This window comes from Notamacropus eugenii, chromosome 2 (assembly GCF_028372415.1).
Source record: "Notamacropus eugenii isolate mMacEug1 chromosome 2, mMacEug1.pri_v2, whole genome shotgun sequence".
Lineage (NCBI taxonomy): Eukaryota > Metazoa > Chordata > Mammalia > Diprotodontia > Macropodidae > Notamacropus > Notamacropus eugenii.
The window spans coordinates 76,252,492-76,271,456 of NC_092873.1; the positions used below are offsets into that span (position 1 = coordinate 76,252,492).

The 18,965-nt window shown below is 36.4% G+C and overlaps 1 protein-coding gene across 1 annotated transcript in view; it reads right to left on the reverse strand.

Annotated features, from left to right (window-relative positions):
* Positions 1-626: 626 nt before the first annotated feature.
* Positions 627-18,965, reverse strand: part of STX8 (syntaxin 8) — a 188,351-nt gene continuing 170,012 nt past the window's right edge. Inside the window, exons 7-9 of the mRNA XM_072641065.1 lie at positions 11,772-11,873; positions 2,002-2,181; positions 627-1,182 (exon numbers count right to left, since the gene is read on the reverse strand). Coding sequence (XP_072497166.1) covers positions 1,043-1,182; positions 2,002-2,181; positions 11,772-11,873 — 422 coding nt within the window. The 3' untranslated portion in view covers positions 627-1,042. The remainder of the gene's footprint in view (positions 1,183-2,001; positions 2,182-11,771; positions 11,874-18,965) is intronic.

The window sequence follows — 18,965 nt, forward strand, 5'->3', positions numbered from 1 at the left end:
AAATTTAGTACTATTTTAAGAAATATTGGTGACTTAATTTTTTGAAATGCCTCCCTAGAAACCAAATTATACAGCTGCCCTGAATATTTTGCGCAATTCACTTGGCCTCTGGAATAATGAATAAGGCTTAGTTTAGCTAAAGATGGCATTTAAAAAAAAAAAGGAGGAAGGATTAATGACAGCTGTGAAGTGGCCAGGTAAGGAAGCCCATAAAGCTTTATCTATTTAAACAGCACATCATGTAGCAGTAATTGGGTGTTTTCTTTCTCAATGAACCATTCTTTTAGGAATATTTTCTCATTCCCAACTTCTCTCAAATAATTGCCCCAACATTTAAAATTCTGAACTGTTTTTAGATTTCAAGAAGGTTTTGATTTATAAATTCACAAATGGTCTTCATGTGGCCTCACTCCTCCTCTTTAACAGCATAACTACAAATTCTCAGGCCCCTATCAAATCAGGAGAGGCAGGGAAAATGATAACGTGCGTGTGTGTGTGTGTGTGTGTGTGTGTGTGTGTGTGTGTGTGTGTGTGTGTGTGGTCAGGCACAGGACAGACATAAGGAGCTGGGGAAACATACATGCATGCACACTTGTTACATACAGTGTTCCCTTCCAAGCTTTATTCACACTATATTCTTAATCTTGTCTGGCTGCCTCTCGTTTCTCTTTGCACCTGTCTTCCTCTCTCCACATCTACCCCTACTACTGTGCTACCTATTTGCCGTGCTGGGTCCTCTTTTTCTTCTTGACACTACCCTCTTATATCCATCGCTGACCCTAAAGAGTCTTTAAACATGCTAACTATGCCTCCAGTACTAGTATTCTGATTATGGTTCTTTGCTGGAAAGTATCAAATCAGATAATGTCGTCCAGTATCATGGAAACAATGAAAACAAACTTGAACAGACTTTGAGAGGTATAGGAAGATACAAGGGACGGGCATATTGTAGTTCATGGGGGCAAGCAGAGTCAGTGACAAGTGAACGAATGAACAACAACAACATTCCTGGGATCTTCCTGAAGAAATGTGTCTGAAGTTCTCAGCTGGAGACTTGTGTCTTCCATGTTGGTGTAGTTAGAGAATTAACAAATAGAGATGATCTTGGCTTCAGAGTTCTTGGAGAACTTGCCCTCTTCCTATCATCTTTCACAGCGGGCAAATGACTCTTGCTGGTCATGGCTATGGATATGGACAAGAGAGTCAGGTACCTAAACAGCTTTCCCCCTGCCCTTCTCTTGCCAAAATTTTACTTTGATACACATCCTACCACTGCCCCACTGCCCTTCTGTGATCAGACATCTACCTAGGGCTCTATTGAAATGACTTCTAGGCTTAAGGGTAACCACTGAGACCTGAGTGATCTCTGAGATCCAAGTGACAAGAATGATCTCTTAGATCCTGGATGGGCCCAAGGACAGTGTAGTGGAAAGAACACTGGATTTGAATTGATAGATTAGAACTTGAGTTCCAGGTCTGGTATTTACTACCTGGAAGACCCAGGGCAAGTCATACTCTAGGACTCAGTTTCCTCATGTTAATTGAATTCCATGGTATATAAGATTCCCTTCAGCTCTGGAATTATGATTCTGTGAAGTATTCTGATCATCTAGCGCTCTGAGGATACAAGGATCTGTTCAGCTGCTGTCAGAGAAGCTGCACGCCTAATTACTTCTTACCTAATTACTGGCCTCCTCCAAATTCTCTTCTACAGCTCTTCTGATTCCTCTTTCCCCTGAAAACACTCTGCCCCATCTTGTCCATATCCTAAAGAGTGGCCTATGATCCTCATTCAATGGCCTTGAACTCACAGTTCTGTTTCATAAAGCTACTTGTCCTGGTTGAAGTATGGACTCCCCTCAAGATTCAGCCTTGGGAAAGCCATATGTAGCTTCAGTTCCACTCATAGAAGGCCCTACTTAAGCAATCTGTCCTCTAGGAAATGAGATCACAAATGTTGAACTATCAGCACAAGTGCTCTTTTCCCAAATTAATACCTACCTTGAAGAGGCAGTATGGTTTGGAAGAAGGCAGGATCAGAAAGATCAGAGTATACATCTTGACTTGGACATTTACCAGGACTTAGGACAGTACATGAAGGCAGGCACTTCATGCTTCTTCTTGCTGCTAGTTTTGCCATCATGAGCAAGTTAATTTGTTTCTCTGGGCCTGTTTCCCTATCTGGAAAATGAGAGATTGGCCTAGATGAACTAGACTGGACCAGAGGACCTCTAAGGGCTCTTAAAGTATGAAATCTATGATTCTATGACCCCATTATTATAAATACAGGACATCATTCTAAGAGATAATAATATAAGATAGATAGATGGATGGATGGATGGATGGATAGACAGGCAGATAGATAGATAGATCGATTGATAGATAGATAGATAGATAGATAGATAGATAGATAGATAGATAGATAGATAGATGTTATAAATAGCTTAAAGCCAGGATTGATTTTCATTGTATAGTCATCTTTTTCCTTTACAGAAAGATTTCATTTTATAACATGACCTATATTTAGGAGAAATCTATATTCAGGCCCATACAGTAATATCCTTAGGTTCATATGTGTTTCATAGTCTCCTTATATAACATAATTATCAGTTTGTGTAGCATGTTGATGTGCTCATAATTAAGAAAAAATACAATAAAAACTTAAAAAGAAGCAATGAATAATAACCATAAGTTAGTAGAACAGCAAGGAGAGAAAAGAAGAAGCTTGGGCAGCAAGGCTGTCCCAGGAAAAGGGCATAAAAATGAATGCTAGAAGGAGAATTAGGTTCTGAATAGACACTACCTATGATCCTCAGGCTGAAGGAGAAGAGAATTAGAAGGGACTGGAAAAAGGGAGGCCAGACCTGGGCTAAGGTATGAGAAGAGTCCAGAGAGATGGATCTATATTTGGGAAGAGCAGGCTCCACAGCTCAGATGATGCTAATAGGTAACTGCCTGGATTTGAATTTTAGCTCTTGTGTGATCTTGGACAAATCACAAACTCTCCAGGCCTCAGTTTCATCAATTCTTTTCCAGGTTTAAAACTATGATCTTACTGTCCCAGTCCCCAGGCTGTCTGTTTTTGCATGGTCTCAAAGCTAAGCATAGTTTGGGTTTGGTCTTTTTTTACATTTTAAAATAAATGTTTATTGTATTTAAAAATGTAAAAACCATTCTTAGCTTGAAGGCCATGAAAAACAGGTGGAGGGTCAGAGCTCACTGAGCCTTGCCCTAATAGAAAGAATGCTGGTTTTGTAGTCAGAATACCTGAGTTCAAACTCCATCTGCCACATGCAGCCCTGGTAACCCTGGACATGCCATCTAACCTCTCTGTGCCTCAGATTCCTCACTTACAAGATGAAAAAGTTGGACTAGATTACATTTCAAATCGTTATCAACTCTAAATCTGTACTCTGTAATTAGTTAATAAGGCTTACGGTATTTCCTCCAAGAGGGGCTTGCCTTGAGATGAAGATCCTTTTAAAACAAGGAAACCAAATTCCTTCAAGAACGGAAGAAATCAATTTCAAATAGTGGAATTTCATTCACTTATATGGCAGAAGATATTTGGTAGACATGGGGTCCTGCTCAAAACCCTTAAAATCACAAAAATAACACCAAACTAGAAGATTTCTAGGACCTTTCCAGTTCTATGATTCCAGGATTACCTTCCATTTCTCCACTACTTTCTAATCTATTTTATGTCATTCTGTGGCATGGTTATAGACAGGGAATTAATTGTTTTGTCCATTTTAAAGAAGGGGAAACTGAGGTTCAAGAGTTAAGTAATTTGGCCAATAACAATAGTTATTGGTAGAACCAATATTAGAACTGCATCTCTTTTACTATTCTGCCCTGAGAGCCACCATTTATTCAAAGTATGTGTCAGACCAGTTCTGCCACACATTTCACTTGGGTTAATAAGCCTTAGAAAAAATTTTGTCCCACTTACTCTGACACTGTCACTGTGGTTCTTATTTCAAGACAATTATTCTTCCATAAGTCAGAGTTATTTTTTCATCATTTCGTAAAAACTTAAGGCATTGTAAAAGCAGGGATCTTACTTATGCAATAATCCCTATAAACATTAAAAATTTCAAGTAATGCTTAGTAAAGCCCAACTGGCTAAGAGGCCCAACACAACACTTGGGTGTACCTTGAAGATTACTTAGGTATTCTGAAAAAGAAAGGCAAGCTTGTACTCTAGATCCTGTTTCACCTTTCATTCCCAGATGGAGCAAAGCTATATCAGTGTAAAAACAAGTGATCCCTGATAGGGCAGGAACTGGGATTTATAGAATGCTAAGGTGGGGCTGAAAATGATTAGGGATCAGAAGCCATAGATTCTATAGAGATAGGATGGGGAAGGAATAGAGAGGAAGGAGGAAGAGGTGAGCGCTTGGAAAGGTGGACAGATTAATGGGTCAGTGATCAAACAAGCAACCACAGGATTCAAATATTTGTAATACCAGCTGCTCTCCATCACATCCTGATATAAAGTGATACTAAGTATCAAGGAGGGCAGAGATCAGGGAGAATGCTTTGCAGTATTGGGGAGGAACAACTCTAATGAAAAGATTTGCTCCCGTTTGATGACTTGGGTGATTTTAGAAACAAGAGACTTAAGTGGAACTGGTGCCTTCTTAAAGATCAGTTACCAAGAAGAATGTGATAATACAAGCAAGAGGAAGGAAAGGAAGAGAATTGAACTGGGAAGTTTTCAATACTCCCTGATTAGCATGCACACAGACAGCAAATGCTAATTAAACATTGATGCCACCAGACCCCCAGGAGAAAGCTTAGTCTTTGTTACACTTTTCTATTAACATCTGATGCATCATTCCTTAGTAAGGAAGTACAGGACAGGGTGAAAACAAGAGTTTTCTAAATACCCAAAGTGGATTACTGCTTGTGCTCATGACTGCTTGCTTCAAAGGGCTCACTTCAATACTGCACACTAAAAAAAGATCAAGACCAAAGATTTCAATTTTACATAGTTAATTGCCATCATTTTCATTCACATATAACTTTTCATCATATAAGCAGAAAGGTGAGAAGATGACATAGGAGAAACAACATTAGACCACAACTTAAGAGACTGCAGTTTTACCTCTAGGACCCAGTACCACCAAAATTTGTGACTCTGAGCAAATACTGAACACCTCCAAATTTCAGCTGCCTCATTTGTAAACTGGAGATAATATCATAATACTCACTAGAAGGAAGGTGACTGGACCAGATGATCAATCAACAAGTACTTATTAAATACCTACTATGCTAGGTACTAGGGAAATAGCATAAAGAATTTTTAAAAATCCTTCTCTTTATGAACTTACAGTCTAATGATAGGGGGAGGGCAACCACAGGTACGTACATAAATATATGTGGCAAAAATATAGAAATGAAAACATATACTAAGTAGTTAAATACAAAATAGTTTGGGAAGGAAGTAATAGAAGTTGAGTCTATCAGGAGTGGCTTCAAACAAAAGATGGTGTTTGAGATGCATTTTAAAGGAATAGAGAGACTCTATTATGTGGAGGGAGTGCATTCCAGGCAAGGAGGATAGCACATGTAAAGCACCAAAGAAGAACATGTGTGTATGAAGAACAGAGAGAAAAGGGCCAACTTGATTGCACTGCAGAGTGTGGAAAGGAAAATGATGTCCAGTGAGGCTGAAAGAATAGGTTGGGACCAGGTTGTAAAAGGGTTCTAAAAAGCAAACAGAGGAATTTTTATTTATCCTAGAGGCAACAGGAAGCCACTGGAGTTGACAAGTCACATGGTCCAGTCTGCACTGAAGGAAATCATTTGGCAATAGTGTGTACAAAGGAAAAGAGCGAATAAAGATGAGAGAGGGCAATCAATTAGGAGCCTATTGCAATAATTTAGATGAGATGTGACAAAGACCTAAACTAAAGGGTCAGAAAAAAGGTGAGGTAGAAACATTAAGATTTGGCATCTGATTGGATATATGGGGTGAGGAAGAGTGAGGAGTCCAGTATAATACCAAGGTTATAAATCTGAGACACTGGAAGGATGGTGATACTGTCGAAAAGAGGAAGCATTTGAGGGGAAGGATGATGAGTTTAAATTTTTTTTAATGAGTTTAAATTTAGTGGACTAGAAATCTAGAAATACCTGTTATGTAAAAACAAAAGCTATTATTAACACTTTTTAAAAAGGAAAACATAATTTGATAAAGGGAAAGCCAAATTTTTAATTATTGCAGTGAATGTTAACATACTAACTTTGTTCATAAAATGGAAGCAAGTTAAGCAATGAATTGGGAAACTTCTCCCAGCAATTTTCTGTATATAAGAAACATGAAGATTCATACAAAGTTAAAATGATGGACCAGAGCACAAGATTAATAGTAAAAAATAATGTTATGAGAAATAAACCCCAAAAGAAATATGTTTAAGGAATACAGATTGTTTAAGGACCACTCTTGTTTCAGTGGCACAGGGAATTTCTTGTGAGGAAACTCCTACCAATGAAGATAAGCAACTACTATGCAAAATGGTCTCAGAAAGATGTTGGGGCACTAGGAAGTGAAATGACTTGCCCAGGTACAAACAGCCAGCATATTTTAGTGGCAGAATTTGTACAGAAGTCTTCCTGATTTTGAAATAATATTAAGTGCACATGCACATACACACACAACATAGCTAGCACTTAAATATTTGAATGTAAAGCAATGTGAATTGCACAAAAAGACTTCGGCAATGAAACACTAAGTTAAGGTAAATGAGTAGGTCAAAGAATAAGTCAGAAAAACAAATGACTCTATTAAACAGAATGCCAAACAATGAGATAACATAAAGCTTGTAAGACAGAGATAAAGTAGTCTTTAGAGAAAAATTTATAACTGAACATAAATGTGAACAAAAGAGAAAAAGATTCTACTGATGAACTGAGCAATTTTATTATACATTATTACTACCCCCAAAGCACAAAAGTATACATTTTAAAAATCAACAGAAATATGCATATTATTGTAAACAGAATATCAGGATAATTAACAAAAATGCAGTTTTCTCTTAAAAAATAAAACTGATAAACCTAATGTAATTTTTTTAAGAAATAAGGATATACCAGATTACCTAGATCAAAAATGAAATAGAAGAATTTTTAACATATGTTAAAGGAAATGTATCAGAAACTACGACACTAAATTATGTGCTAACAAAACAGAAAACATCTAAATAAAATTTTGTTCACCAAAATATAAAGTATTACCCCTTAAAATTATAATTTATTCTATAGCTTTAAGAGCTCCTCAGCATACCAAAGTATTTTAACACATTGGGAAATTATTTATCTAAAAGAAAATATTATTTTTAAAAATTAAATCTGAGAATATAGGTTAAGAATACATATAATTTTAGATACTTCCTCCCCCAAAGAAAATTCTTGAAATGCAAAAAAGAATTTGAATCCCTTCTTTCAGGACAACAAGAAGTTTAACCTTTCTAAGAAATGAAATGCATGAAAAGGTCAAGTTGAGACTGAACTGACTATAAGAATATCTTTGATCTGTAGGTAAAATGTCAGAGCAACCACTGAATCATTGAATACTTGCCCATCTACATACAATGTACATCTGACTGGCAAGACAGAAAAATGCCATTTACAATTTATAAAATAAATTGTAAATCTTGACTATTATTACTAATAGAAATTATATGGACAGCTCAAAGCACTACTTTTATATTGCTCATTTATACTGAACTCTGAAATCCACAGCAGATTTACCTCCCTATTTATTTTTTATTTAAAAGTATTAAAAATCAAAATCAGTATGCATTCTCTGGGAACACACTAACTACTGGTTAGAAGGAGATAGCCAGAAGTGACCTGGGTGGCAAAAGAAAAACATCTTGAAACTTTCAATCTTATTTTTTTAAAAACCCTACTTATCTTCTTTAAAACAAGGGTAAAGTTGGTCTGTTTTAAAATCAAGGAAAAGATGATCCATTTTGGAAAACAATTTGGAACTACGCCCAAGGAGCTACAATACTTTTGACTCAGCAATACCACTGTTAGGTCTGTATCCTAAAGAGATCAAAAAAAAAAAGGAAAAAGATTTATATGTGCAAAAATATTTATAGCAGTTCTTTTGGTGGTAGCAAAAAATCAGAAACTGAAGGGATGACCATCAATTAGGGAATGGCTGAATGGTATATGATTTTAATGGAATATTATTGTGTTATAAGACATGATGAGCAGGACACTCTCAGAAAAACCTGGGAAGACTTATATGAACTGATGCAAAGTGAAGTGAGCAGAGCCCCAGTAACATCAAGAATATATGATGATCAGCTTTGAATGACAGCTCTTTTCAGCAATAGAATGATACAAGACAATTCCAAAAGACTCAAGATGAAAAATACTATCCACCTCCAGAGAAAGAACTGATGGAATCTGAACGCAAATCAAAGTATACTGGTTTTCAATTTCTTTATTTTTTTACATGGTTTTTCTTTGTTCTGTTTTCTTTCACAATTTTACTAGTCTGGAAATATGTTTTGCATGATTGCACATGTATATGTAATCTATATCAAATTGCTTACCTTCCCCAGGAGGGGCTAGGAGAAGGAAGGAGGTAGATAATTTGGAACTCAAAATTTTAATAAATGAATGTTAAAAATTGTTTTTACATGCAACTGGGAAAAATATTACTGAAATATGAAAAAAAGAATATTAGGACAAAGTTAATTAGTCCTACCCTCAAAATTTACATTCCATCAAGAGAAGTACTGTGTAGATATATAGGCAAAGTACTTTTAAGGAGGAATACACTAGCAAAGGGAGAAATCAGGAAAGGCTGAGTATACAAAGTGGGGATGAGCTGGGGTGTGAAGGAAATAGATATTCTAAGATAATAAAGGGGGAAGAAAATATTATAAACAAGGGGAACAGCCAGGGCAAAGACATAAATAGGGGAATATGTAGTGCTTTACCAAGCCATTCTGGCAAGACTAATGTTATGTTATGTCATGCCATGTCATGTCATGTCACATATGTGTGTATATACACATACATACATATATTATATCCCGGAAGTAATAAGGAGCTACTAAAAGATTAGGGAAATGAACTAGTCAAACCAGGTTAGAAATAATGAGGGCTTTAAAATAGGAAAGCGGCAATGTGAGCAGAAAGACAAAAGTGGATGCAAGAGAAAGGAAAGAAGCCTTTATTAAGCGCCAGCTATGTGCATGGATATAGGTGGATGGCTACTGACGTTTCTCATGTTCTCCTTTGTTTTTTCATTAATAAGGTCCAAGGTTTGTTTGTTTGTTTCCACTTTGGTATCTTCCCTACCTTCAGAAACCTCACAGTTCTCAAAGCACTCACATTGTTTCAACCAGCATCTCAATAGTCCTTTATTCAGCTCCTCCAAAGTGCCAGAGGCTATATAGTGGGCTTACAAATGTGAAAAAAGGAAAACTCTCTCAACTCAAAGACTTGATAGTAAGCACTTACCGATAAAGATAGAAAGAAAAAATAAAACAGTCCTTACTCTTAAGAAACATATATTTCATGGGGGAAACAACATAACCAAAGATAAGTACACACACACTGTTAATTTGGGAGAAAGACTAGTAGTTTGGGAAATCAGGAAAGTCCTTGGAAAGTAGGAATTGTAAGAGGAGATAAGGAGGGAGGAGGGTTTTTTTATGCATGAAATGACAGTCTGTTTGCAAAAGTAAGCAGAAAGAATATGAAGGTGGTAACTGATGCCATGGATCATCAAGTAAGATCATCAAGAGGATATAGAGAAGAAAGAGGGAAAATATTCAGAAATTAATGTGATATAAAAAATAAAGTGCTTTGCTGCAGCAAGTTTCTTTGAAAGAAGTTTTGTATCTAAGATATATAAATATGAGAGCTATTCTAAATATTTAAGTTATTTTATTTTATTAAATTATTTTAATCTAATTTAAATAAATTTATTAAATTAAAAGATAAAATATTTAATAAAATAAAATTATGTTAAAAGCATAATAAAAAAATAAAAATGACTCAGTTATATGAACACAGAGACAGTTCATGTGCTCCACTAGAAACCTCATGATGTCAAGAGAAAATGAAGAAGCAGATTGGGTGGATCAGTTTCTGGTGAACTTATGGAAGATTATGAATGAAAATCACACAGGAAGGACAGGTATGGAAGGAATAGGATCTTCATCACTGGTGAAATCATCCACACTAATACAGTCACATATCAATTTGAGTATCTGAGTAAGTTCAGTAAGTTTTCCTTTGCTCCTATCTAACCATTGTGTGGGATGGCTCAGGTCCCCACATAAATCAATTACTCAGAGGCCTCTCAAAGTGATGACAGAAAAGTGATTTATTCGATTCTCGAGAAGCGGGGCTCACCTGTAGGAGTAGGAAAGCCGAAGACAAAGAACAGGACAGTGATTTATATAGACCCTAACGCAAGTCCCTCCTCCCCCCACTGACCATTATCCTCATTAGCTGAGAATATGGTCTTACATTCTAGACACGAAATCTAACCAATCCCTTTTGAAATGAAGACATTGAGGAATTATGTAAGTTTTGTCCAATCATTGAGACCCTAATACACTACACAGTTTTATATCCTTATATGGAACTATTCTATTCTAAAAATATTGTAACCTTGAGCCTTTAGGTACCCCTGGGAGAAAAATTACAATCTGAGGAGTCTTCACTAAGTCTATCCCACTCACCATCATATCATCTTCTACAGTAGTATGCCTTAATATTCACGTAACACAATTTCTTTAACTATTTGACAGTCAATAGGCTCTGTTTACTCCATAAGGAATTGACAGAAGATTAAAAGTCATTCCTTGATTAAGTCATTCCTTAATAAGACAGGTGGGTAGTAAAATATATATATATATGAATAGTATATAAAAGTATTAATAAGCACCTGAAATATGTTCAAAATCAGTGATAATAAGAAAAATATTAGGTAAGGAATGAGTATTTCACAATTTGGTATGATGAGGGAAAGTCTCTAAATTGTTCATACCCTTTGAACTAATGATCATACTGGTTTCATAACCCAAAGAAATTGCATGTAAGAAAAGAACAATATGCATCATATTACTACTAGTCATAGTGAAAAGTTTAAAACCCCATGTGCAGTAACTGAACAGTGATGAAGGAATATGAAGGAATATTACTGTGCCATAACAAATATGACAAGCTTCTATTAATATTACTGTTCACTTCCTGCCTTCAGGTCCCACTTCTCTACCCAAACTGCTCTTTTCATGGTCACTTCCTAATAAAATATAATAAACTCTTTTCAGGAATCTGTATCTTTCACTTTTCTGTAAAACCTGATTTTCTTAACCCATCCCCTTCCAAATTATTGATATTTTTCTCCCTTGATTTCCACGACTTTCCTCTCTCCTTGTTCTCTATCTGCTTCTAATTTACGTCAGTCTTCTTCACTGGTTTCTCTTGCCTCATCCCAGTCCCTAAGTGTCGTCATCTCCCAAGTTTCTGTCCATGACAGTATTCTAAGCTTTATCCACCGAAAATATAACCTCTTCCGTGGCTTAAGTTATTACTTCTTGACAATGTTAAGAAACAACTGTTTCTCTGTTACTCTGAGTTCCAGTTCTACATTTCCAGCAGCCTGATGGATAAAACAACCTATATGTACCCCTCAAATTCACTATGTCAGAGACTATGTAAGAGCTTTCTTCAAAACCCCAAAAGGTCATTAAAAAAAGCATACATATGTAACTCAGATCTCTTACCACAAGATGACGATTTTGTGTCTACCATTTTCACTTGTCTGGTTTGATTACAAAGTCTTTCATCTGTGTTCTCCACCAGGTTAGCAAGGTCATCAATTATCTCTAGAAGAGGAGAAACATAAAATGCAATATTAATAACTGCTAATGGCTTGTTTTGTATCATAATACTTCTTTTGCAGTTCTTCCTAATAACAAAAATCTTCTCAAAAAAGAAAAATAACTAAAATTTCTGTTTTCTAATACTACATCTTCACATATCACAAAATAGATTTTTGGAGTATTCAAGGTCATATACAATAATCACTCAATGGAATTTTTCCACTGAAAGACAAGAAAAGGAAATTCATAATAATCAAAGAGACAAAGGAAAATACCTAAAAACACATGAGAATCACAAATGTGCATACTTGTTCTAGGATTTTCTTTGTGCCACTAGGGAGTGAAGGTTTAAATCTCCACGCAGTAGAGTACCATATCAATGGCTGGGTTAAGTGAAATCTCTACAAGTGGAATGTAGAGAAGACACACAGAGAAGCTTCAGTTTAATTAAATAGAACACTAAATAAAGTATACACTTGCTGAGGAATTCCATTAAAGTGAGAGAGTGAGAGATTGCAAGGTACCATGTTTCTCATACAGTCGTCAAATTAAACAATGTGAATATCAAAGAAAAGAAAAACAGCCATACAGCAAAAATTTGCCAAGAAAAAATAAAAAAGTGAAAAGTCTCAATACTTTTTTTAAAAAATTATTTATTTGCCAAGATAAGGCCAAAATGGATATGTGACCTAGATGTAAACAGAGATATCATAAGAAAATTAGAACTTGGAACATATTGCTTATCACTTACAGATAGTGAATAATTTATGAATAAACAAGAGATAGAGACCAAAGTTAAGTATAAAATGGAAAATTTTGATTACATTAAATTAAAAAGGTTTTGTGCAAAAACAAGAAATGTAGTCAAGATCAAAAAGAAAGCAGAAAATTGGGGATACATTTTGTAGACAGTTTCTCAGTAAAAGGTCTCATATCTCACATATATTAAGAACTCTGTCAAACCTATAAGAATACAAGTCATTCTGCAACTGGTAAATGATCAAAAGGTATGAACAGGCAACTTTCCAATGAAGAAATCAAGACAAATTATAGACATATAAAAAAATGCTCCAAATCATTACTGATTACAGAAATGCAAAATTAAAACAGAAATGCAAAAAAAACCAAATTAAAACACCCTCAAAATATCATTTTACACCAGACTGGCTAAAATGATTAAAGGAAAAAGTGGCAAATGATGGAGGGGATGTGGAAAAATTGGGACACATTAATTGTTGATGGAACTGTGAACTGATCCAACCATTTTGGAGAGCAATATAAAATTATGCCCAAAGAGTTATTAAATTGCCAGTACTAACCAGGTCTATTTCTAAAGATGATTAGGGAAAAAAGAAAAGAACCTATATGTTCTAAATTGTTTATAACAGTTCTCTTTGTGCTGGAACACAATTGGAACAACTGGAAATTGCAGGGACGCCCATCATTTGGGGAATGGTTGAACAAGTTGTGGTACATAATCGTGACGGAATGCTACTGTAGTGTTATAAGAAATGATGAGCTAAATGATCTTAGAAAAACATGGAAAAATTTTCATAAATAAGAGTAAAATGAGCAGAAGAGAACATTGCATACAATAACAGCGTATTGTTTCAAGAATGACTTTTAGTGACAGTTCTGACTATTATAAATACCCAAAGGACATATGTATCAAGAAAGAACTGGAAAGCAGAAGTATCAAAAATTTTTAATTACACATATATACCTCTATATGTATATTATGCACATACATACACTGACATCTCTAGGGCAGTGGGGGGGGGGGGATGATAGAAGGGAGGGCAAATGGGAGGAGGGAGCAATTAGAAGTAAACATTCTTGGGGAGGGACAAGGTCAAAAGAGAGAACAGAATAAGTGGGGGGCAGGATAGGATGGAGGGAAATATAGTTAGTCTTACACAACATGACTATTCTGGAAGTCATTTGCATAACTACACATATATACCTAAACTGAATTGCTTCCCTTCTCAGTGGGGATGGGTGGGGAGGGAGGATGGGAGAGAAGTTGGAACTCAAAGCTTTAAGAACGAATGTTGAGAATTGTTTTTGCATATAACTGGGAAATAAGAAATACAAGTAATGGGGTACAGAAATCTATCTTGCCCTCTATGAAAAGAGAGAAGATGGGGATAAGGAAAGGAAGGGGTGTGATAGAAGGAAGGGCATATTGAGGGAAGGGGTAATCAGAATGTATGGTGTTTTGGGGTGGGGGGAGGGGAGAGATGGGGAGAAAATTTGGAACTCAAAATTTTGTGGAAATAAATATCAAAAACTAAAAATAAATAAGTAAACATTTAAAAAAAGAAAAAAAAGAATTTAGATACTATACCATTTGGTGTATATATGTTTAGTACTGATATTACTTGTCTATGGTTCCTTCAGCAAAATATAATTTTCCTATATATCTCTTTTAATTAATTTTATTTTTGTTTTTGATTTGTCTGAGATAAAAGATCGCAACCCCTACCTTTTTTTACCTCAGCTGAAGCATAACAAATTCTGCTTCAGTCCTGAATTTTTACTCTGTATGTGTTTGTTTCAAGTGTGTTTCTTTTAAACAACATATTGTTGGATTCTGGTTTCTATTCTATTTTACTATCCACTTCCATTTTATGGTTGAATACATTCCATTCACTTTCAGTTATAATTATCAACTGTGTATTTCTCTCCATCCTTTGCCCCCTTTTTATCCTTTCTCTCTCTTTTTTTACCCTGACCTTACTCAAAAGTCTGTTTTGTTTCTGACCACTGCCTCCCTTAATCTGCCCTCCTATCTAATAACTCCCCCTTCTCTTATCTCCTTCCCTTTCCTGTTGGGTAAGAAAGATTTTTGTACCCAACTGAGTAGGAATGCTATTCTCTCTTTGATTCCAATGAGAGTGAGGTTCCTGTATTGCCCATGACCCCAGGCTCACATTTTCCACTGCACTGTAAAAGATCTTGCTTCCACTCCCTCCTTTGACCTCTCTCTTTTCCTTTCTCCCAGGGAATCCCCCTTTGTTTAACCCTTTAACTTTTTTTTGAGATCATTCCATCACAGACAACTCATGTCTGCATCCTCTGTCTATGCAGACTCCTTCTAACTGTGCTAATAATGATAAAAGTTCTTAGGAGTTACAAGTATCATCTTCCCATGTAGGAAAGTAAACAGTTTAACAAAATTAGACTCCACTCTTGGGGGTATGGGAGGAGGTGGGGGGATTGTCCCAAGCTTTTTGTGCTGATGTTTTCAGAGCCAGATTATGGGGGTCTGTAAGTTTTCAGTGCTTCCAAGGTGGTAAGATCCAAGGAAAAGTATGGCCATTCCCCTCCTAGCTTGTGGTCTGGCCCTTGCCTAAGAAGGGACCTTGTTTTCCTGTAGTCACAAGTGCTGTTGCTCCTTTCTGTTTTGGAACTGAGAACCTGGGTCCCTGCTCCCTTTTGAGTGACCAGAAGCACTCTTCTACACCCTGGAACTGTGACCCTTGGCCCTGGAACTGTGACCAGATTCCCTGCTATCTTGCAGACACAGGTGAAAGTGTTCCTCCTGGCTCTGGAATTAATACCAGGAACACTGCTCCCCTGTAGCACTAGTGCTCTTTAGCACCCTGGAACTGTGTCAACTACATACTGACAATGCAATAGGATATCGTACCTAGTGCCAGCCACAGTGCCTAGTGCCAGAATACAATCCCCTGTAATGGCCTTCTGACCAGCTGTCTGACCCCTTTACTCTCTCTGGGCTGAGAGTTCTGAAAGCTGCTGCTGCCACTGTTGCAGCTACCTCCAAGTCCTGTTGATGGCTGTGCACTCTGGCTGTTTCCAGGCCAGCTCCCATCCCAGTGTTACAGGTCACTCCTGTCAACTTCCTAGGTTTTTTTGGACTGGAAAAAATGTCTCACCCTGACCTTTCATTGGTTCAGCCACTCCAGAATTTGATTTTGAGGCATTATTTAGAAGGAAATGTTGGGAGAGTTCAGTTGAGCTGTTGTCTCTCCTCTGTCATCTTGGCTCTACCTTCAGAAGCTTACACTTTAAGGAGGGGTGAGACAATAAGCAAAAAGAAGCTGAAAAGGTAGGGGGTAGAGTGAAGGCATCAAACTGGGGGCATGATGGGGAAGTTCCAAAGTAGCGTAAACAGGTAAGAAATGATGTTTTGAGCTAAAAATTCTCATTAAATGGAGGGTCTAGAGTTCATGGTCCAATTCTTCAAAGGAGAAAGGAAGAAGGTAGTGATGAGGTGGAGGACCAATGCTTATGGGATCCCACAGGATAGTTTTCCCAATAATGAACTTCCTGGAGCATGGTGGAGTAGTCAGTCGTCCCAAAGTAGTACAGACTCCAAAGTAAGAAATCACCACACCTCAAAAAATAATTAAGTGAAATCTTGCATCTTTTTCTTTCTTAAAGCAGTCTAAGTTTGTGGTTTTATTTTTATCTCATAGTAGCAAATTTTAACATACCTCAGAAAGTTCATAAAACACTGGGATATCAAAACAAAAAATTTTAAAGTGTTTTCCATTAAAAGAAAATGGCTAATACTCATGTCATTCTCTGTAACAATTTTTTCTCAAACAATATTCTTTTTACTTTGCACCCTGGGAGAACTTCCAACTGATCCCACATAGCTGGGGCTATAGAGAAGCTAACAATTTGTATTGAGGTATTTGACTGAAAAGAAAAGCAAGTTTCTAATTATACAAGAATCTATTAACTCAAAGTTTTTTAAAATGTGCACTGAAAATTTGCCTTTCTTCTTAAAAACAGTCCTTACCCACTGTCTATCAGACAATTATTCCATCTTAAAGATCTGTGTTCATTTCCTAAAGATTAATGTTTACTCCCACTCGTATCCCCAGTAGAAGGTAAGCTCCTGGAGGGCAAGGACTATTTGATTTTTTTTTAAGATATTAAAGATATTCCCAGTGCCTGGCATATAGTGCAGTAGGTGTTTGATAAATGCTTGTGAACATAAAGTGCATATTAACAGGTTTCCTGAAGAAATAGGGCGGCAATTGCTTTCTAACTCCAGAACCATCACTCTCACTGTTCTCTTTAGCACTCAATACCTTGATATTCACTAGTACAACATTTTAACAGCCACTCCTCATCTCCTTTCCCTCCTCTCACTAGATTCTTACCTCTTCTTACCAACTGTTTGTATAGTTTAACAAACACATTCTCCTTGAATTCTCCTCTCCCCCCAATTAAAGTCCTTCTGCTTCTTTCTTTGGGAAATTTCCTTCTGCTTTCACAACTCTCTAATTCATCAGGTTCTTCTGTTTGAGTCCCCTCCTCTTGAAATCTTCCTTCAATTCAAGTGTTTCTTTTTTAATTCAGTCTACCCCCTTTTAGCTCTATCTTTCTTCTCCCTTCAACTTTTCAATTTTCTGTAACCCATATTCCATCCTTTCACTTTCTCATTCCAAAGATCTCAAATCAGCTTCATATTTCTTTCTCCTTCAAATGAAATATATTTTCCTTCTCCCATATAATTACCAGAAATAGAATTCACCATTACAATAATGTCCTAATTAGTCTTCCTGCTTCAAGTCTGCTCTCTCTAATCTATCTTCTACACGTTCTTCTCCAGGCTCTACTCCACCATGTCACAGCAGCCTTTTCTCTCAGCCTGGAAGTTGATTCCATTTCTGAATGGTCCCAGAGTCTTCATTTTAAAGGAAGTGTGTTGGTGGCTAAGAATTGGAAGCTGAAGGGAAGCCCATCAATTGTGAAGTGACTGGACAAGTTGTGGTATAGAACTGTAATGGTACATTATTATGTTATAAGAAACAAGAAGCAGGATGATTTCAGAAAAAATTGGAAAGACTTACATGAACTGATACAAAGTGAAGTGAGCAGAACTAGGAGAACATTGTACATAGTAACAGCAATATTGTACAATGAAGAACTGTGAATGACTTAGCTGTTCTCAGCAATACAATGATCCAAGACAATCACAAAATGCTATCTACCTCCAGAGAAAAAACTGATGTCATCTGAATACAAACTGAAGCATATATTATTTTTCACATTTTTGTTTGAGTTTTCTTGCACAAAATGACTAATATGGAAATATTTTACATGACTGAACATGTATAACCTATATCAGATTACTTACTGTGTCAGGAGTGGGGAAGTGAGGGGGGAAGAGATAGAATTTCAAAACAAAAAATAACAAATGTGAAAAACTGTTTTTACATGTAATGGGGGGAGGGGAATAAAATATCATTTAAAACTAAAAATAAAAAAAAAAGGAAATGTGCATACCAGCCATGTCTCCATCCCTTTTCAGCTCTATTTCTGACTTTCAGAACTCTTTCCACCATGACCCTATTCCCTTCACCCTTCCTGGTCCCTGTTATGTTTTATCTTCTCTCATTAGAATACAAGCCCCATGAGGTCAGAGATTATCTTTCTTTTTATTTTATAGTAACAGCACAGTACCTGGAACATAGTAGGTACTTAATAAATGTTGTTGGCTTAACTAACATTCCTTAAAAAAAAAAAAAAAATTCCTTAAATTCAGGTCCAACCCTGTCAATCTGCCACTCAAAATTCTATTGCCTATAGAATAAAAATAGAAACTTCAATCCCTGGCATTTAAAGCCCTCCATAATCTGATTCCTTTCTCTTACCTGTTCCTTAATACACTCTACATTTCAGTCAAATGGACCTGTTCCTTGAATTTAGCATTCCTTTTACATCATTAAGTCTGAAAGGTTATGACCCAGACCTGAGGTACATCTTACTCACTTTCCGTTAAAATCAATGACTTCTTCCAAGCATCAACAGGTAAGTGTTTGGTGAATGGAACTGGACTAAATTGTTGAAGGCTCAGCTCAAATTTTTCCTGATCCCATTTGTTAAATGCATTCGTTCTCCTTACATCATGTATTTGCTTACTACTAGCATTATATTCTATCTCTCACCTAGTAAATGCAAGCTCCTGGAAAGCAAAAACTGCTCAGTTTTTGCTCCTGACAAAGCACAATGTTGTGCACATAGTAGGTGGTTAATGTTTGTAGGATATTGGGTTGAAATTGATAAAGAAATTCTACTTGACTCCCCATGATAAAAAAATTACAAATCTTTGGA